At 40.7% G+C, this 17,467-nt stretch overlaps 2 protein-coding genes and 1 non-coding gene across 3 annotated transcripts; 2 read left to right on the top strand and 1 right to left on the bottom strand.

Moving 5' to 3' along the window:
- Positions 1 to 913: 913 nt before the first annotated feature.
- On the top strand, positions 914 to 5,288 carry LOC139418486 (nucleophosmin 1a). The gene is made up of 11 exons (XM_071167997.1): positions 914 to 1,063; positions 2,222 to 2,301; positions 2,422 to 2,541; positions 2,657 to 2,750; positions 2,956 to 3,062; positions 3,327 to 3,370; positions 3,451 to 3,499; positions 3,586 to 3,666; positions 3,879 to 3,983; positions 4,152 to 4,226; positions 4,490 to 5,288. The coding sequence occupies exons 1-11, from the start codon at positions 1,015 to 1,017 to the stop codon at positions 4,538 to 4,540; spliced, it is 855 nt and encodes a 284-aa protein (XP_071024098.1). The 5' UTR covers positions 914 to 1,014; the 3' UTR covers positions 4,541 to 5,288.
- On the top strand, positions 4,341 to 4,411 carry LOC139419844 (small nucleolar RNA SNORD61). The gene has a single exon (XR_011635456.1). It is a non-coding gene; the product is annotated as a small nucleolar RNA SNORD61 (small nucleolar RNA).
- Positions 5,289 to 7,119: 1,831 nt separating the features above from the next.
- LOC139418485 (T-cell leukemia homeobox protein 3-like) lies at positions 7,120 to 15,610 on the bottom strand. The gene is made up of 3 exons (XM_071167996.1): positions 14,970 to 15,610; positions 12,548 to 12,785; positions 7,120 to 8,531 (listed from the first exon to the last, which is right to left on the bottom strand). Exons 1-3 carry the CDS (start codon positions 15,409 to 15,411, stop codon positions 8,318 to 8,320), a joined length of 894 nt encoding a protein of 297 aa, XP_071024097.1. The 5' UTR covers positions 15,412 to 15,610; the 3' UTR covers positions 7,120 to 8,317.
- Positions 15,611 to 17,467: the final 1,857 nt, after the last annotated feature.

The following is a 17,467-nucleotide window of genomic DNA, read 5'->3' on the forward strand; positions in this document are numbered from 1 at the left end:
TGGAGAATTGTCTTATGTTTTATTCTGTAAGCACATAATTGTTTTTATTTAGTTAACCATTATTTCACCATGTAAGTTGACTGAGAAGACATTCTCATTTACAGCAACAAGCTGGGGAATAGTTACAGGGGAGAGGAGGGGGGATGAATGAGCCAATTGTAAACTGGGGATGATTAGGTGACCATGATGGTATGGGGCCAGATTGGGAATTTAGCTAGGACACTGGGATTGACACCCCTACTCTTACAATTAATGCAATGGGATCTTTAGTGACCACAGAGAGTCAGAACACCTGTTTAACATCCCATCCAAAAGTCTGCACCCTACACAGGGCAATGTCCCCAATCATAGCCCTGGGGCATTGGGATATGTTTTAAGACCAGAGGAAAGGGTGCCTCCTAATGGCCCTCCAACAACACTTCCAGGAGCATTTGGTCTCCCATCCAGGGACCAACCAGGACCAAACCTGCTTAGCTTTGGAAGCAAGCCATTTGCTCACATTGTTCTGCATTAGTTCAAATTGTAGTTTTATTCATGAGCTATGTTGAATATATTTACAGAGCATGGATTTATTTGACTTATGGTGAATATTTTTATTTAACTAGGCAAGTCAGTTAAGAACAAATTCTTATTTACAATGACTGCCAAACTCTAACCTGGACAACGCTGGGCCAATTTGTTCGCCGCCCCATAGGCTTCCAAATCCCGGCCAGTTGTGATAGTCTGGAATCGAACCAGGGTCTGTAGTGACACCTCTAGCACTTACACGCAATACGATTTGATTTATCCCTAATTTCCCCGTGTTTATTTTTTTTGCGTTGAAGTTCCCCAGTTTTTCACCCTACATAGTAGGTGGCAGCATGCACCTCTGTGTGTTTGCGGAATGCCATAAATACAATAGAAGAAGAAGAAAGAAAGAAGGCGTGGCGATTGAGCCCGGGTAGTGTGTCTGCGTAGTGAGGGGGCCTGTCAGTTTTTCCATTATCTTCGAAGTGCCCTGTCTCAGCAAAGAAAATGAATGGTCTGGACGAGGAACAAATGGGACCACAAACCTTTCTCTATGGTGAGATACTCTATTTGAACTGACAATAGTTTTTCGGAATCACTTTTATTTAAATAAACATATCAGTAAGCTAGCTACTGTATCGAGGAAAAAACGCTGTTCATCAGACACAAGCAACACGAGGTACAGCAAGCTAATATTAGCACATTTAGATAACGTTACCACTAACGTTAGTTGTAGCTCTAATGGGGGACATGTCGGAGTTTTATCAACGTATGGCCTAAATACCATTGCATTACACTATTTGGTAATGGAACTTGCTTACCCAGTTGTCAACTCTAGTTTATCCACGAGATATCAACTTAGCTAACGTTAGCCAGCTAGCCGATAATTAGCACATGTGAGCTAATTCTAGTTGGCTAGCCATCCTAGCTAGCTAGTCAAGCATCTTGAAACCACATTTGTTGCTTTATATTTTGAAGGTCTTGGTGTCCCGGTTCATTTGTATGTGTTTAACGTTAACTGGGCCAGACATATTTGTGATGGACATTAGCTTCTCACTGGGTACCCCTCCATGCTTATCAAATTTCTCAACACGTGCTTTAGGTTAAAGATGGCGCACAAGGCCCTCTCGATAATGTCCATGCAGCGCAACACGAATTTGTGAACATTGCCCAAATTTCTAGTGTTGGCTAAAGTTATGTTTATCTATAATTATTCCCCTTCATGGAGGTAGTATATTTGAAGTGCATTGATCATGGCATGCTTTGTCAGGGATTTGGGGTTAACCGTTCCAGATTGAAATTGAATGGACACGTTTTTTAAATTAAACGTGGTATGTCTTTGTCAATTGTGTAGTTAAGTGAACCAAAAACGTGTTACTTAAAGGCCTGTCTACCTACCTGTTTGGCTGGCTAGTTTCATTGACATGGTGAGGGTGCACGTGCACATTCAACCACGTGGGTTGGTGACCCACGTTTGCCTCACCTCAGTCTACCTTTTTAAGGAGATCCAACCAGCCAAATAAGAAATCAAACGGATTTAAAAAACAGACTTCTATGGAGTCTTTTTGTATCGGCTATTTAACTGTCTCAAAAAAAGGCCTCAAACCACACCATGGCATCCCACATGTTGCACACCCCAACGTTGTACCCCTTTACTGATAGCAATGCATCATTTTCTCTTCCAACTTTTGTAATTTACTATTTTCCTCAACAGGGTGTGAGTTGAAATCTGGGAAGGATGTTGTCTTCAACCCAGAAGAGGATGACTTTGAGCACCAGCTAGACTTAAGGATGGTGAGTGTTACAGCTGTCTTTTTGCAGAATAAAATATAAATTACTTTCCAGATATCTGTTTTTCCTCATAGGAATGAGAAACAATTTCTAAACTTGGTGTCTCTTGTTGATTGCTCTTAGCTGTGTGTGGACCTCAGCACCAAGGATGAGCTGCACATCGTGGAGGTGGAAGGACAGGACACAGAGGGTCAGAAGGTTAAGGCTGTGCTGGCTTCACTCAAACCTTCCACCCTGCCAAGTGTGAGTAGTCAGACCTAAAGTATCATCAATACTTCTGTGCCATTTCTGTGTGAGAGATTGTGGGTGTATGGCCTGTGTAGAGTTCATGTTAAGTAACAAGTTAATTGTCTTGCAGGTGTGTCTTGGTGGGTTCGCAATCACACCCCCAGCAGTTTTCCGTCTCAAGGCTGGATCTGGGCCAATCCACATCAGTGGCCAGCATCTTGTCAGTGAGTATGACTTTGTTATAGGACAGTGTTCCCATGGTCTCTTTAGTGATGCCATGGCATCTGTTGTCGAAGATGATATTTGTTGTGCTGATTTACTGATGCATTTTCAACACTGCTTACCAAAAGACTGAGACTGAAGATAACCATTCCCTTGTATGGAGAATGTAGCTTGTCTACTCAAAGTTAACTGAAATCATTCTACCAGTGATGGGGGGAGATCAGTCTTTTGATGAGGATGAAGATGATGAAGAGGAAGAAGAGGTACAAACGTCCAAAAAAAGGCCTGCGTCAGCACCGGCTCTTAAATCTCAGGTTAGTCCCGACTACTGGCCTTCAAGCCAACACACTGTCTGGATAATCACTTGTCACCGTGTACATGTCTGCTGTGTTACTGTTGCGTTGGCCTCTGTAGTCAAAGATGATATTTGTTGAGCTGATGATCCACTGAAGCATTTTCAACACTGCTTACCAAAAGACTGAGACTAAAGTCGGCCACTCCCTTTTCTTAGCATGTTCCCAGTCTTTGCTCTTGCTACACACATCCTCACCTCGTCCTTCCCTTTCTCCCCTTCACAGAAAAAGATGAAGATGGATGTTGGTGACGAGGATGATGATGAGGAGTAAGTCTGTTTGACTAAAGCACCTGTTCCTCGCTGAGGTTTTATAAAGAGTTGAGTTGTAACATGTGACTCCTCTTTAGGGATGATGATGAGGATGAAGATAGTGAGGCTGAAGAATCTCCTGTTAAGGTGAGTGCGTTTTATTTAAGCCTATACTTATTCTGCCCTTGAGAAAGCATAGAAAATGTCACAAGAAACCTCGCTGTTTTTATCAGGCTAAGAAGACTCCATCCAAACCTCAGACTCCTGCCCACGGTGGAAAAGGCTCTAAAGCCAACACACCAGCCGGAAAACAGGTTAGTCCTCTTACACATATTTTGCCCTACTGTAAATTGGCATCTCGTCGAAGATGATATTTGTTGAGCTGATATTCTACTGATGCATTTTCAACACTGCTTACCAAAAGACTGAGACTGAAGATGGCCATTTGTGTTTCTGAGAGCATTATTGTAGTGATGCATGTTCTCATGTTGCATGTCTTGTCTAACAATTTGTCTGGTTTTCACAGATAAAGACTAAAAATGGACAGACCCCCAAAGCAACTGGCAAGACCCCCAAACAAACTCTCCATGTTTCTGAGCTCAAGGTCAAGATGATGGCGACTGTGGAGAAGGTTGGTGTCTGTTAGATTATGAGAAACTTAAAGCGTATGATATAATCTGGAAATACACAGGCCTTCAGTAATTAGCTGATCTTATCTGATGTATGCTAAAGAACTGTTAACCGAAAGACTAGGGACACTTCTGAATATCTAGACTAATGTCAAGTCTTGCTATTTCAGGGAGGGAAGTTGCCTAAACTCCAGTCCAAGTTTGAGAGCTTTGTGAGGAACAGCTTCAAAGTCACAGAAACCAAGGTATGTTAATGCTGCTCCAGGACATCATGGTGTTTGTCAAGAACACAGGTTAAATGGAATGTTTGGGAAATGAATGACTGTAGCGCTGTCAGGGAATCGAAACACCCCTAAAGAGCAATGAAGACTATTTTGGTTTTGATCAGCAATGAGAAAAAACACCAATACCTCTAAGAAGTTCTGAGCTCTCATCAATGACATGTTTTCTAACAGTTGCGCAGTTATGATTATGCTTTAGTAAATATTTTCCCCCCAATCTTTTTCAGACCGTAGAGGAACTGTGGCAGTGGAGACAAACTGTTGAAGACGGCAACTAACTTTTTTCTTAAACTATTTTTAGCCATCTCATCAATCCCCCCCCCCCCTGCCTGCCTACTCTGCCCTCTCTTGGCCCTTCCCATGTCTGAATCAATGCTCTGTTACGCTACACTGCTGCAGCATTTCATCTCCAGTGCCCTGCTAGAGTGGAGCTAATGGCACTGAGCCCCATCACCCCTGGCCCTACCAGCATCACCCTCTCCAAGAGGACGGGAGGGGTGGTACTATTCCAGCTTTCATGTGGACGGACCTGGGGAAACCCATTTTCAACTTTGCATTTTGTAAATGTGTAAATTAAATCCTTGCTACTGTGTTGTACGTAGCATTCTGAAGTTTGTCAGAACTGTCCCTCTGGCATTTTGGAAGATATCTGTTCATGTTTGTTTCATTTTGAATTATTTAAATGATGGGTAAAGTGAAATGGCAAGTGTTGTCCATCCATAAGCTGTTGAATTTGTCGAAGATTGTCCTTCCCTTCTAGGTGGTAGGACAACCCAGGTCTGAGACATTAACTTTTGCCCAAGTATTGTATTGAACGGTTTTAAGAAATTCTCAAGTTTATATTTTTTGCAGTAAGGGTAGAGTGAAGCAGCTAGTTCCCTGGTGACATGAATGTCATTTTGAAAGTAAAAATGTTCCTGTTTTATTAGACCTGCATCTCATCTGTTTTAATTGTTATACATGAAGTATATGATCAGTTCTCCATCCACAGAAATATTCTGATCCACAATTAAAGGTTATGGGGAAGATTGTCTCTAAGCTTTGTTATTGATGGTAGAATTTCAGTGTGAAGCCTGTAATGAGATCCTTTACATGAGCCTCTACAGGACATTTTATCCCATAATATAGACCCCGAAGTGTGAACTACATTGTTACATGAAATTATGAAGGTATTTTGAGGATATACTTTTGGTCTACTCTGATTAAATAGGCGCGAACATGAAATAAACCTGGATGTCTGGTAGACATCTGCTTTGCTGTTGGCCCACTGTCTTAAACTATGAGGCGGCACTGTTACTCCTTGTGCAGGCCTGCACGCTCCATGACCTGTCCATTGTTGACAACTCGATAATGCTACGATGCAGAGAGAACTACAGCTGCAATGTGAACTGCACTGTTAAGGGCTTGTAAGCATTTCACGGTAAGGTCTACTCTTGTATTCGGTGCATGTGACAATTGAAGTTTGCTTTGATTCACAGAAATGCAATCTATACTTTTGCATCTCGGACTGCGCTCTGTCATACCTGGCTCCTACCAGGTGACATGGACAGGCCAGTGTCCATACCTTGCCCTCTCGCTGTATACATGTTTTCTCATCTCGAGGTTCACTTAAGTTACTATAAAATTTCATGGGTTAACTATTTAATCTTAAATCAGCCATTACCCCCCTACTGACAGGTAATGGAAGCTTGTGTGCTACAAGGGAGGGTAAAGAAGACAAGCATGACCCTATTGGAGCATTTCTAACCTATTGATCTATGGGTAACTGGGTCAATGTGTAATGCTTAACACAATGTATGCTACCCAACTTGAATGTTTCAGCATTTACACAAACTGAGGGACATAACTTCATGGACTCACACCCTAAGTATGGTTTTATCCCTGTTCAAAGTATCTGACAGGGAGACCTGTTCTCCACTGCATCACTCTGACAAATACAAGACACCAGCCAGTAAACCACCTACCACTATGCATCTTCTTTATTGCTTTGGTCCCAAATAAGGTGGACAGGCTCAAGTCAGTAGGTTTGGAATGTCACCCAATCTCATTCCCCTATGAGTCACTATAGACTCCGGCCAGCAGAGGGGGCTGGTGTATAAGTAAGCCCTTTCCTGACAGTCTTGGTTGTGTTGTATCCCTGAGGGGTGATCTCATCTCATCCTCCCTCCCAGATCTGGAGCAGGTCCAGGAGGTCAGGAGACTTCCTGTATCAATTATCCTGAGCAGAGAGGCTTTATTAATGGCTGCTCTCCCTAATGGCCTCTCAGACTATCAGGAAGAGGGTTCGTCCTCTTGCACCATCACGTCTGCTCAGCTCTAGTGTGTATGAGTATGAATAGGCCTATCTAAATAGCTGTTGATGATTCTGCAGCTTTATATGGCGATGCTGAGATATCTTTTGTGATGTCACATTCTTCACCACATTCATAATGGACACAGCACTGAGACCTATCAATCTCCCCCCAGGTCAGCTGAATGTGAGTCAACAGCACTCAGTGGGGTGGGGGTGGGGGGCTTTAATGGGGAGAGCCTTTTTACGGTCTCTGTGGATCTCCCCCTGTAAGTGCCTTAGATCTGTCGTAGGCTAAATCCTCCCAGGTCAATGTGTTTGTGTGCGAGAGAAGGTTAGTGGTATTGATCTTTCTGCTGCTGTTTTGTTTGCATTGTATTTGAGTGTAATGAGCATGTTCTGCAGACATTCCACTTTCTATGTAAACAATAAAGTAGCTATGGAGACCAACAGAAGGGCATTGAAAAATAAAGAGTGGTTCAAAGCTAAAACAAGAGAATGCTTTTTTTTTATTATTAGGTTTTGTTTAGTTATTTACATATTTGTCAAATATGATACACGGGGAGAGATGCTGTTATCATCCATCTATTTCACCGCGTCAAATATTCTCAGATGACTCATACAACAAAGTCCTTTACACCACATTTGAACTAAGTCAACCAGACTCTCCACCTCTCAGGTCTGATATACCACCCTCATGCACCACACTTCCCAGTAAATGGGTCCAGCCTGGCATGAATAAAACAACACTATAAATAATTAGCTTCCTCTTTTACTGGATTGCTTCTTGTCCCACTGGCAAATGTTATTATTCTAAAATAGCCCTTGAGCTGTGTATTAACCCTTCAATGAGTTTTATATATATATATATATATAGAGAGAAAAAAAGTAGATGTCTTGCTAGTGTTCTGGGTGGCTCCTGTTTGAAGAGGTAGCAGTTATCTGGTTTGTCCAGACATCACTAAACACTTGCCCAATAGAACAGCAAGCAGTTGATTCTACAATATCTCACTTGTGGCTATCTGGTTTTATAGTTTGCCTTCTTATTCAAATGTAATTATTCACCCTAATTGAGCTTTAGAGTGTTAATAGATTGGAATCAAAGCGTGTAATACATTCAGTGGCTTTTTAGGATCAGTGTTTGCCTAAGTCTGTCTCCACCCAGTACAAAAAACATCCTGCTAACCAGCAGTCTAAAGAGGAAACAATTAGATGGAATTCAAGATGGAAAATGAGAGGATGATGAGAATGATTCCATGCAACAACGACATTTTATATATTCTCAGAACATTAGTGTATTCTCTCTCTCTGTTTCCCATCCATTTCTCATCCTTTGCAGACTGGTCGGCTCTGAGATGCAGGGGCACAGAGCTGATAGTGTAACTGTAGTGGTGAAGGAACAGATGGGACGTGGGAGAAACAGATGAGCCAATCTGTGCTGTGTCAGTCAGTCAATATGTCAGTTTGGAATTATAGGGCTGGCTCAGTGACGTGTGTCACGTACATCGCCACAGCTCATAGGCTACCACCCAGGATGCGTCTGACACAAAGGACCCAGCAAACATTCTGCATGTCCAGATCATATCAGGGTACTTAGGAACTGGAGTTTTTGTTTAATCTTCAGACTCCCTCAGACACAATTTGGCTATGTTCTGGATGGACAATAATAAATCATTCATTTCAATTTGCTCACGGATCACCTTTGTGCAGTTTCTTGGATATCAGTCCGAGTGTGTAATGTCCAGAGGGCCCCACCCTGTCCCTGTCACACTAGAGCGGTGACACGGCCCATCTTTGCTGCTTCCTCAGAGGCCCACGGCTGCAGGTTCTGCAGGGCGAACAGGGAGGAGTTGTGGATGCAGAGTGGATCGGACGGAACCGAGTCACTCAAGGACTTCTGGAAGGCATCATGCTGCAGCTGGATCATCAGCCGATTGGCCTGCTGCCGCTCCGCCTCCCTCTCCTCAGCTGTCTGTCGCCTGGCAACGAAGACAGGGCGGGTAGGGAGAGGACAGGGACAGAACAGACATAGGCAGGACACTTATTAAGATCCACTGTTAGAGGAATTGGTTACACAGACAGAAAATGTGATGCACCCAGAGACATGGAGGCCAACATCAGAACAAGAACACTGATGACGACCACCTGTCAGCAGCTATCACATGGTTGATTCAGTAGAGCAGGAGAGACACCACACTGGCATGAGCCATAATGAACCATGGGAGAAACCAGAGAGGACACTGACCTATGTTGCCAAACAGAACATGATTGCACATTATTGCACTCAAGATGGAGCAACTCTTGCAGATAATATAGATAACAGAACCTTCTGTGTACATTTTATATTTTGCAGACACCACTATAAGAAATACTATTATTATTCATTCTAAAAATAGTAACGTGTTGATTATTTGCAAACGTGTCAAATTGTTAATTTATTATTCGTATTTGACCTTTGACATTTTCCAGTGGCAACCTGTGCAGTAGCTAGACTAGACGACAGTATCATCACGTAAGCACATTTTTCTGGAAATATAAGACAGTTCAGTGTAATTTCAGTGGCATTAATCGTGCACCAAATTGTTTCATAACAGGCTGCAATGTTGCATGTATTTACGTTTGATAAATTTGTACTGAGCCTGACATCTTTTTTCGACCGTGTGTAGGCCAAAGCTACTGTGAGCGCAACAGTGTGTCCACAGCTGATGACCTGGCAAAATAAATTCTTAGCCTATACGGTAGGTTAGGATAGGATACGTTTCATAATGATATTACCCACTGGCATATGCCTCCCCCTTTCAAAATACAAAATTATCTCAGCCTCATTGAAAAATGTGTAGAATAGCATGAGATTAGCTATAAAACTGCAAATGTCTCTCTCTGCTCCAAATGATACTTGAATGTAATGAAATTCCAAAGATCTGGAAATCATCATTTGTCCTACCACTTATAAAAGGGGGAGATCCAACTCTTTAAATAATTATAGGCCAATATCAAAGCTGTCACCCCTGGCGAAAATACCTGAAACCCTTGTTAGTGAGCAGCTAAAATAATTTTTATACACTAACTCTATTTTATCAATGTACCAATTCAGCTTCAGGAAGAAGCATAGCACAATTACAGCAGCCATGAAGGTTTTAAATGATACCACTGAAGCCCGTGACAAAAAACAGCACTGTGTTTCACTTTTTATTGATCTCTCTAAGGATTTTGATACAGTTGATCATGCTATACTGAGGCAGAGATTGTCGAGCGTAGGTCAGTTGCATGGTTTGCTAACTATCTGTCTGACAGAACTCAGTTCACTCAATTTGATGGGTTCAAGTCTGTTAAATTGTCTGTCTGTAATGGTGTGCCCATAGCTCTGTACTTGGTCCCCTCTTATTCACTATTTATATAAATAATTTAGACAAAAATGTGCAAAATGCGCAACTTCACTTTTATACTGATGATACTGTTATTTACTGTTGTGCCTCGTCTCTCACAAAAGCTTTACAGAACGTGCAAACTGCTTTTTATACTGTTCAACACACTTTGTGTCAATTGAAGCTTATCCTCAATACTGACAAAACTAAACTAACTGTGTTTTCTAAAGCAAGAATAGACCTCTGAACCTTTCACCTATTACTACCTGTCAGGACAATGAGATTGAGACTGTAACCTCATATAAATATCTTGGAATTTTAATTGATGACTGCCTCTCTTTTAAATGGCATATTCAACAAATGACAAAAAAATTGAAGCTGAAGTTTTATTTCAGGAATGAGGCCTGTTGTTCTTTTGAAGCCAGAAAGAGGTTAGTATCAGCTATATTTATGCCTTTACTAGACTATGGGGATATTTTATATATGAATGCTTCCACTCAGTGTTGAGATCAATTGACACCGTTTACCAGGGAGCATTGAGATTTATTTTAAACTGCAAAACCCTTACGCACCACTGCACTTTATATACAACGATTGGCTGGCCTTCTCTAGTCAATCGTAGGCTCAGTCACTGGAATACTTTATTTACAAAGCCATTTTGGGTTTACTACCATTTTATTTGGGCATTTTTATTGTTCAGAAATGTGGTGGGTACTCTCTTCGTTCGCAGGACTTTATCCTGCTAAGTGTTCGAAATGTCCGAACTGAATTTGGTAAAAGGGCTTTTATGTACTCTGCGCCATAGACTTTTGAGGAGGATTTTGAGGCTGATTCCCTGACCTGTCAATGTTTTTAATTAGCTGTTTTATGATTTTGTTATACTCTGGTGAATTCTATGTTGTTTTGTTTACTATATTACCTGTAGTTTTTCTGCAGGTACTACTAGATTACCTGATTTCCTGTAGTTGTTGTCTGTTTGTAATTGTGTAATGACTTGGTGCTGCCTATCTTTTTTTATTTGTGTTTATTTATTTCACCTTTATTTAACCAGGTAGGCTAGTTGAGAACAAGTTCTCATTTGCAACTGCGACCTGGCCAAGATAAAGCATAGCAATTGGCCAGGACGCTCTTGAAAAAGACATTTCAAATCTCAATGAGCCCTTCCAGGTTAAATAAAGATTAAATATATAAAAATGGCAACATGTGGAATTGCAGGAAATTATTAAAAAACTGCAGCCTTTTCTCTCAGTGTCATGGCAAAATGTGTAAAATAACATGAGATCAGCTATAAAACAAATCTTTCTGTTTGCCCCTTAGCAAAGTGTGTAGAATTTTGGAAAGTTAGCTGTCCCTCCCTTCTCTCAGACCTTGCGGAAACTGCCGGTACACAGCTGATATTACCAAAGTTGTAGGCTAGTTGTACACTTTTTGGCTATATAACCTATGGTTTTCTTCATCAAATAAATGCAGATATTTGTGTCAACATAGCTCACATAGATTTAGCCTAGTCCTACATAAGACAAGCTAATTCATTTTTGTTATGAGTCAAATGATAAGCCTACGTCAGTAGGCACATCTTAATACTGACCCAATCCAACACATATGACACCAGAGCCATGCCTGTGCAATACTCATAAAGCTAGCTCTTTCAAACTAACTCTCTTAACACTGTTTATTGTACTCAGGCTTATTGCTCCAAGAATGCTCCTTCGTGATATAACATCACAATTTATTTTGTGTCCCTACATTACATTTGATTGTGTGGGTGTGCAAGCGATCCACTTAATACTTTATAGGTTAAGCTATTACATCTGAATGTTTTATCTCCGAAACTGTCAAGCCATGTTTTACATATGTCACAAGATCTTTGATCCAAACACCTTTGTCCAATATTACTGATACTCTATAGAGCTGAGTGAACGGTGTTAGGAAAACCATAATCCACGAACTGTCCCTAGACTTGTGTCCTGACTGCAGAGCGGAGTGGGCAAACTATGGTCCGTGGGCCAGATCCGGCCCACAAGCTCATTCAATCTGGCCCGCTCGAGGTTTGAGTAAAGAAAATATGCCATGTTGGGTTAGAAAAACACTCCCGGCCACTCTTCAACGTCTAAAACTAAATAGAAAGTATGGAGAAATTATAATGGACTTTTATATATTCTAATGACTGCCCTTTTTCTGGCACGCAAATTGATTTTGACAAACAGTGCGGTCCTCTGTTGAATTTCGAAATCTCAATGTGGCCCTTGAGCCCAAAAGTTTGCCCAGCCCTGCTGTCGAGGGTCATGGTTGTGTTTGTGAGGCTGAGCTGTCCAGTAACATAAAGCGGAGTGAATATGCCTGTTTGCGTACCTGAGTTATTGGGTACCCATTAGCATTGATGCACAATTAGCTCGGGACCTAACACACCTCTATAACATGTATTAGAAGTCAAAGTTACTGCGGATATTGTATTCAAGCTATCATTTCTAAAATTGAAAATTAACTTCAGAAAGTAGTAACTGATTATATGTTTCTCTGCTGACCACTCTAGAGTAAAATGTAGACTAGATCCTCATCTTTCTCCAGAGAAAGCACTCAGAAAACAACTCATCTTTCCCCTCCTACCCCTCTCCAGCCCAGTGTCTCACCTCCACTTGGTCCTGCGGTTCTGGAACCAGGTCTTGACCTGTGCGTCGGTCATCTTGAGGGTCTTGGCGAGAGCGGCCCGTTCAGCGCTGGCCAGGTACTTCTGTCTATGAAAGCGTTTCTCCAGCTCACAGATCTGCACCCGGGAGAAAGATGTCCGCGGCTTCTTCCTCTTCGGAGGGGTGCGGTTCTGATAGGGGTGACCAATCCGCCGGGTCACTGTGAATGGCGTCAGTGCAGCTGTGTGTGTGTGTGTGTGTGTGTGTGTGTGTGTGTGTGTGTGTGTGTGTGTGTGTGTGTGTGTGTGTGTGTGAGAGAGACATTGGACAAACAAAGAAAGCAGGTCATGAACAGGTTCACAAGATCTTATGTTGTGTTCAATTTGTTGAAGGACATTGTAGTCCGCATGAGAATCTCTAAATTGATACTATAAAAGAAATGTACAAGCTCATTGGTTTGACCTATATACCACCCGTCCCTCTCTCTCTCGCATAGAGGTGGAATGTTGGAGTACAGCTGAATATGTTTTATAGGTGTTTTATGGGTCTTTAGAGGCCATGTTTTTTCATTGAGTAACTCTAATCTAATTCTAATCAACGCAAAATCCAAGTTGAGCATATGTTTAAATTATTCGTATTTATTTTGAAACATGGCTAAATGATCAATTCAGTGTTAGTCCATGGTTAGTTGATAAAAGTACTGCTCAAAAGATTGTTGTATTATATTTCCTCCGACACAGTGGGTTATTGCCTAGTAGTAGCAGACCTTGCTGTAATAGTCAGGAAAATAAGATGTGTTGACAGTCAATAAGGCTGATGATGTCGATGAAAAGAGTCTTTTTCCCCATTCAATTCTGATGTGGAGAGTTTCTTCCTTTTGTCACAAAACACTGACAGGCAATCATCTATAACCCTTCTGCAATATTAATGACACTTTACATAGTGCCCCCCGGAAGATAAACAAAGGTTCTGATGCATGTTATAGGACATCCACTGAGACAGACTGGGAAAAATTATTTACGTTACAGATTTACTTTTTTTCCTGAAGTGTCCCATTTACAATTATTTTATTACAACGCGACAATGGCAAACAGTAGGCCTACCATAAGTATTGGCCAATTATCTCATTTCTGTCAATGTAGGAATACCTTAGTAACTTTCAAGTATTTTCTACTGTTAATTCATTTAGATGTTCCATGTAAACATTTAGTTTGAATAAATAGAAACAGAAAGGCTTTAACCCTTCTAGTACCCCAAATTATGGTTTACAATACTGCAATAACTGTATATGTTCTGTGGAAATAATAATAATAATTATTATTATTATTAACTATAGGCCACATTTGAGTAATAATAACAATAATAATAATCATCATCATAATACACTTAGCATTATAATATGTCCCGTTTAGCAAGACACACACACACACATAGGATTCAAAATCCAAGCAAAAACTGTTCCTTCAGTAGTAACAAAATTAGGTCGAGTTGCTAAAGACAAGTGATGTAGCTAATACCCTACGAAGAAGTCTGAAACACTTGTGCAACGTATCTGAGCACTTTCGATTACAGCACACCCCTCCTATTGATCTAAATCGAAATATTAATTCCACATTTGGATAAAATGTGTTTATTTTCATAAACGGTACTAAATTGATGAAAATGTAAATAGTTATAGTTTAATGCGAGTATACAGTTTTGGTCTTCCGGTGAAATAGGCCTGTGTTTATTTATTAGAATAACACGGGTTGCATTTTTATATTTGTGATCAGTTCATATTTTCTTGTTCAATTGTGTGGTAAAACCTGTATGAAAAGTGTGCTTATTGTTATATTGACATAGTTTTAATGGTGCAGCTTGCAAAGTATCGTTGTGCCCAACGCATCGCTTTGAGAGAACGAACCTAACTCGGGTAGTATTTCTACCGCATGTTTTAAAGTTGTTTTCATGTTAGTCTTTCGCCTTTGAGTTAGGCTAAACCTTACTTTGAAATATGAAATAATATAGTATAATGAATAATTCAGTGTTTCCTTATTTGGATCTGTTTGCATTTTCTTTGCATGCTATGTTCCTGTTGATTTTATTTATATCCGTGTTTTCCCTCAATAGAAAGCTTTCAGAATTAGGCTACAATTCAAGTTAATCTGGTGACCTGATTCGACTAGTCCTGTATAATTTATTTGTGGAACTGGGTAAATCCATGTAAACTCCACGAGTGAAACGAAAATTCCCCTTTGAAAAATAATAGGCTAAAACTTATGAAAACACTGAATTTACCGAGTTGAAATGGAAATGACCACAGCCTGGTGATGATCAGGTCTGCTGCAGTACATCCCAACTATGTGATTGTAGGGCCGGTTCCCCAGTCCCAGATTAAGCCGCCCCTGGACTAAAATAGCCTACACATTGAATGGAGATAGTTTACCTGTGAATCTTTCCTTTGCGAATCTTTGGCTGCTCTCCATCCAGGGGAAACTGATGCTGCCTAGCCCTGGTACCGCGCTGGCTATAGGAGGAGGCACTGCGGCGGCCAGCGGCCTGTGCGCCGGGACTCGTATCACCCCTCCTGGGGTGAAAGTCAAGTTCACTCCGTATGCACTTGATTCCTCGTATGATGATGCGATTCCATGGAAAGAACCGGAAAGCGAAGTGAAGGGCGCTGCACTGGCTCCACTTGGACTAACGAGGTGGTAACTTCCTCCACTTGTGAAGTTCCCAGTATCCGAACCACTCCGGGTGGTGTTCTGTGAACCGTCCTGGTCGGTACCACTGAGAATCTGGTCAATGCCGAAACTAATAGGTTCATGCTGGGGAGGTTGTGAGGGCTGATTTACGCCGCTGGGGCTTGAGCTTGGCGCCCGCTTCATTCTCGCTCCCAAAACCTTTCCAGTACCTTTACGCAGTCCTCGGACAGAGCCGATGTTGCATAAGGTTATGATGTAGCCTAAGAGTAAAAATGTGTTATGTTGAGTTAAGCATCCAGCTCTTTCCCGATTAAATCTCGTGTTGGATAGTTTGCATTCTATGGCTTTCTATGGCAGCGAGTTTTCCACCATCCTTCGCGGCTCTGACGGATCCGTCCATTTGCGATTTGCTGATGTTTGGCACACTGACTTTGCAGGGCAATCGCAGTTCGGATCAATTCTATTTCGCCCACTACACCCCACAGAACGCAATAGTGTTTCCTCTGTCCCTCTTCCGATTGGTTAGAGTAGCTTTCCTGCACCTTATTGGTTGAAGTTTTAACTTTAATTTGCTGAATTGAATGGGAGCTGAGGGAACATTCCAAAGTGACATCATTTCTTAAAAAGCGCTCGCAATGAGCGGATTCATTATTATGTTGGCTGTAGGCCTATTGTCTACCACCAATGGTGTGTTGTTATAGTCCAACATAACCACGGCTTATGAAAAAAGGGAATGCTTTCAGAGATTTAATGACAATGCTTTGATAGGCTTAATGATTAGCATGCATATTCCAATTTAGCGTATTTCTACATCAGTGGCAACCCAATGGGCACAGACAACATTTCAACTTCTAGTTTTGATTTACATTTGGTTAAGTTGTCAACTAACATGAATTCAAAGTGAAATCAACAAAATACGTCAGCATGTCATTGGATTCAGGACACAAGTTGGGTGAAAAAAAGATTAAATGTCTTTAAAGATGACTAAGCAGAAATCGCTCCACCATTTCCTTGTTGCTACAATTCTAATACTTCGCTTAATTTCAGTGTATGTAACAAAACAAGCAAGTACAGTGTAGAGAATAATTGTACCATCTAAACCACTGTGAAATATATTTTCCATAAACAAAGATATTGTATTTTCAGCTGTTTGAAGCTGGTATACAAAACCAAAAGTGTACATAGAACATATCTACCACATTTTAGACGTGCTTTCAACGAGAATGACAGATCTATAACACACAGTCTATGCGAATTAGGTTGGTTCATTCAAAAAGTTAAACATTGCAGCTTTAAATTGATGACTTTCTCAAATCCAATCAGTTTTCCACGTTGATTTAATGTCATCACATTGCATTTTTTTTATTAAACTGACCTGGAAACAACGTTGATTCAATGTCATCACATTGCATTTTTTTATTAAACTGACCTGGAAACAACGTTGATTCAATGTCATCACATTGCATTTTTTTGTTAAATTGATCTGGAAACAACGTTGATTCAATGTCATCACATTGCATTTTTTTGTTAAATTGATCTGGAAACAACGTTGATTCAATGTCATCACATTGCATTTTTTTTGTTAAATTGACCTGGAAACAACGTTGATTCAATGTCATCACATTGCATTGTTTTTGTTAAATTGATCTGGAAACAACGTTGATTCAATGTCGTCACATTGCATTGTTTTTGTTAAATTGATCTGGAAACAACGTTGATTCAATGTCATCACATTGCATTGTTTTTGTTAAATTGACCTGGAAACAACGTTGATTCAATGTCGTCACATTGCATTGTTTTTGTTAAATTGATCTGGAAACAACGTTGATTCAATGTCATCACATTGCATTGTTTTTGTTAAATTGATCTGGAAACAACGTTGATTCAATGTCGTCACATTGCATTTTTTTTGTTAAATTGACCTGGAAACAACGTTGATTCAATGTCATCACATTGCATTTTTTTTGTTAAACTGACGGGGAAACAACGTTGATTCAATGTCATCACATTGTTTTGTTTTTTTGTTAAACTGACGTGGAAACAACGTTGATTCAACCCGTTTTTGCGCAGTGGAAATGAGGGAACTGAGACTTGCAGAACTCCTCATCAACAGCCACTCATTTGTTGATTGGACACAACCATAGACTTTTCACCGGGGCCGAGGTAAACTTGATTCAATTCAGAGTGGAAGTTCGATGGTTTTCATACAACGAAAATGAACTGATTTGATTTACTATAA

Source organism: Oncorhynchus clarkii, chromosome 10 (assembly GCF_045791955.1).
Source record: "Oncorhynchus clarkii lewisi isolate Uvic-CL-2024 chromosome 10, UVic_Ocla_1.0, whole genome shotgun sequence".
NCBI classification, from domain to species: domain Eukaryota; kingdom Metazoa; phylum Chordata; class Actinopteri; order Salmoniformes; family Salmonidae; genus Oncorhynchus; species Oncorhynchus clarkii.